Here is a 2987-nt window from a genome sequence, read left to right on the forward strand (position 1 = left end):
GGAGAACATAAATTAATTGAGCCTAACGTGTCCGTATGGGTGAGATTGGCCCTACACTTTTAGTTACTTACTAGAAAATAAATTAAATTATTCAAATTTATGATATTCCTGTATGATCTTTTTTATTTATATAAAATTCTATTTTACTATCTCATCCCGGAATTTCCCGGGAAAAGAAATTATTTTTCCCGTAATCCCGCTGGAGGCAAATTTCCCGGGAAATGAGAAACCCTACTTTTCAATCTTTAACGATTGAAAAACTTAACAGAACAATAAAAATTTTAAACTGTGAAGATTGGGATTGGATTAGAGCTTTAATTGGAGAAATCAGAGCACTGGACCATATCATCGGCATCATCAAATACAAACCTTACTACAATAGTGCAGTCAGTATCAGCGAGAATTGGAAAAAGTACTTTTGAAAAATCACAAGAATCCAAGATTCTCGACATTTTTCATGAATAGAATTTCCAATGAATTCGTGAGATTTTCCGTTAGTAGAATTCCCGCTGGATTTACATGAATTTTCATCTCGAGAATCCTGATTTATCGTGATTTTCCTTAAACATAAGATTATTCAATTTCAGATCTCTTCGTCGGCAGGAAGATATTTTCTAGATTTACTTATATATTTATTGAGAAACTATATTAATTTAGACTTTTAATAATATTAACATTATGAAATGTTTCGGTTATTTATGCTGAGCTGAACATTCTTTAATACTAGAATTATAAGAAGTTCATTATCAGTTACACACAAACACATATATAAAATTTTCAGAAATCTTACAGGTTATAATGTAGATAAAATTGATAATTAAACATCAAGCTTTCTAGAAAAATTCAATAAAACTTTTCCACAAATCATCACCTGAAAACAATGCAATTTTAAATTATTTTATAATCTTTATTGATATAAAATAAAAAAATATGTATCAAACGTGAGAATACGAATAAACATTTTCATTTTGCCACAAAAAATGAAATATATCTATTTATTTTTGCATTTGATCAGGATTTCCTATTCGATTGTTGATATCATATTAAAACTAAATAAAATATATAAAAAATGTGAAAGATGAGTGTGTCAAATTAATAAACGCAGTATCCAAAAATAAAGAACAACAGGAAAATAGGTGATGAATTGTGATGTTTTCTATTGAGAAAAGATATATAACGAACAATTATTTATTGTGGCATTGTCACAATGCCAAGTTGCAACTTTTATTCATCTTTTAATAAAAAAAAATTCATTTGACTTCTGGTCTAGCCCGATAATCAGGGTCTCCAGTCCCTAAGCTTTCCGTATTGGTCTCGATTTTTAGTAGTGTCTTGCTCCTGTACATCATACTTCTCCTGATAACAATCGAGTCATGCCAGTCATCTATCTAATTTCGTTCTCGAGATTAACGAAGGACAACAAACGAACGACAGTGGGAATGTATGTGTCTGAAATTTTCAAATTGCAGCCCAACTAGTATTAACATATTAGAAAGGATCCAAAATAATTATTCTATAGAAAAATTGCATAATAATATGTTGTTTTGAAGTTCTACGTAGCACTAAATTTGTCATAACTGATCAGAAAGCAAATATTATAACCTTTCACGCTTTCTATGCAATCATTTTATTTCATTTGAATTTCTTATTCTTATTGAGATAAATGAATAGTCTATCAGAATAATATCCCATCCACGTAGTAAAATTTCAATGTAAAAGACTTAGTTATAAATTCATCATAGAGTTAATAATGAATTGAATATATGCTTGTTTTACAGTATATAATTACAAATTTAATTTTTTTTCAATGAATATTGGAAGAGATAGTTTTCTCTTAACTTATAACTTAATCCTGTAGCTTCCATCTAAAAATTAAATTCTCAGATTATTTACTAAAAACAGAAATAATGAAAATACTTTACTATAGATGCTTTACTTAATCTATAGAATGAGCAATTTATTGGTCGTGATTAAGTAGAAATGTAAACTTCTTTATCTAGTATGAAAAATCCGATAAAACTTTTTTTTACGGTAGTAACGATGCGATAATCACGAAGTGTATGTCATCAATCTTCTGAACATTGAAAGAATTCGAAAGCATTCTAAAATAAAATAGAGTGATTTATCAATCAAGTATCGCAGATATTTAGCAAAAATCTTAATAGTCGTAGAGTACATTACATCGCATTTTTCTAACTTTTGTTTTTTTTTATCTGAATTATAAGATTTTAAAGCATTAAGATAATTTACAAGCTTTTATATTTAAAATAAATCAATTTGAAAGAGAAAATTTCTGTAGGAATGAAAAACATTTCTGTTAAATTACATTATGTAAATTTTAATCTAAATTTATAATTTACATAGTAAACACTTTGAGATGTTTTTAAACTCTCTTTTTCATTCTAAAGATGTGTATCAAACTAATATAAATAGAAAAATAATTTAAATAATTAATTTATTCTGTATGCCCTAATAAAATCTCAGAAAAATGTGTATTTAATGCTATACGAAACGATTATTTATTTTATAAATATATTTTTCTTTTCTTTTTATAGATTCCTCAAATCAGTTACGCTTCAACTAGTACAGAATTGAGCGATAAAACGAGATTCGGGTATTTTTCACGTGTGGTTCCACCTGATAATTTTCAAGCTCAAGCAATGGTGGATATAGTTAGGAAACTTGGTTGGAATTACGTTTCTACAGTTGCTTCTGAAGGTGACTACGGTGAAAAGGGGATCGAATATTTTAAAATGCTTGCTGAAAAATCAGGTAAGAATATTATTTTAGAAATATTTTGTAAAATTCCTTAATTAATCCTATAAATCTTATTTATTATATGTTAAAAATTTTGATAGCTCTTCAGTATTTACCGTTTAATTAAAATTAATATATTATTTATTAAAATATCGAAATTGAAGTAAATAATAAATTTCTATTTCAAAACATTTATTTATCATAAAACAAGTAATTTATACTAATTATAA

The 2987-nt window shown here is 26.7% G+C and overlaps 1 protein-coding gene across 1 annotated transcript in view; it reads left to right on the forward strand.

Annotated features, from left to right (window-relative positions):
* Window positions 1-2987, forward strand: part of LOC111613067 (metabotropic glutamate receptor 7-like) — a 124069-nt gene that overhangs the window by 11923 nt on the left and 109159 nt on the right. Inside the window, exon 2 of the mRNA XM_023354369.1 lies at window positions 2556-2772. Coding sequence (XP_023210137.1) covers window positions 2556-2772 — 217 coding nt within the window. The remainder of the gene's footprint in view (window positions 1-2555; window positions 2773-2987) is intronic.

The sequence above is a fragment of the Centruroides sculpturatus genome, unplaced genomic scaffold (genome assembly GCF_000671375.1).
Source record: "Centruroides sculpturatus isolate CEXI.00-Female unplaced genomic scaffold, Cexi_2.0 scaffold1482, whole genome shotgun sequence".
Classification (NCBI taxonomy): domain Eukaryota; kingdom Metazoa; phylum Arthropoda; class Arachnida; order Scorpiones; family Buthidae; genus Centruroides; species Centruroides sculpturatus.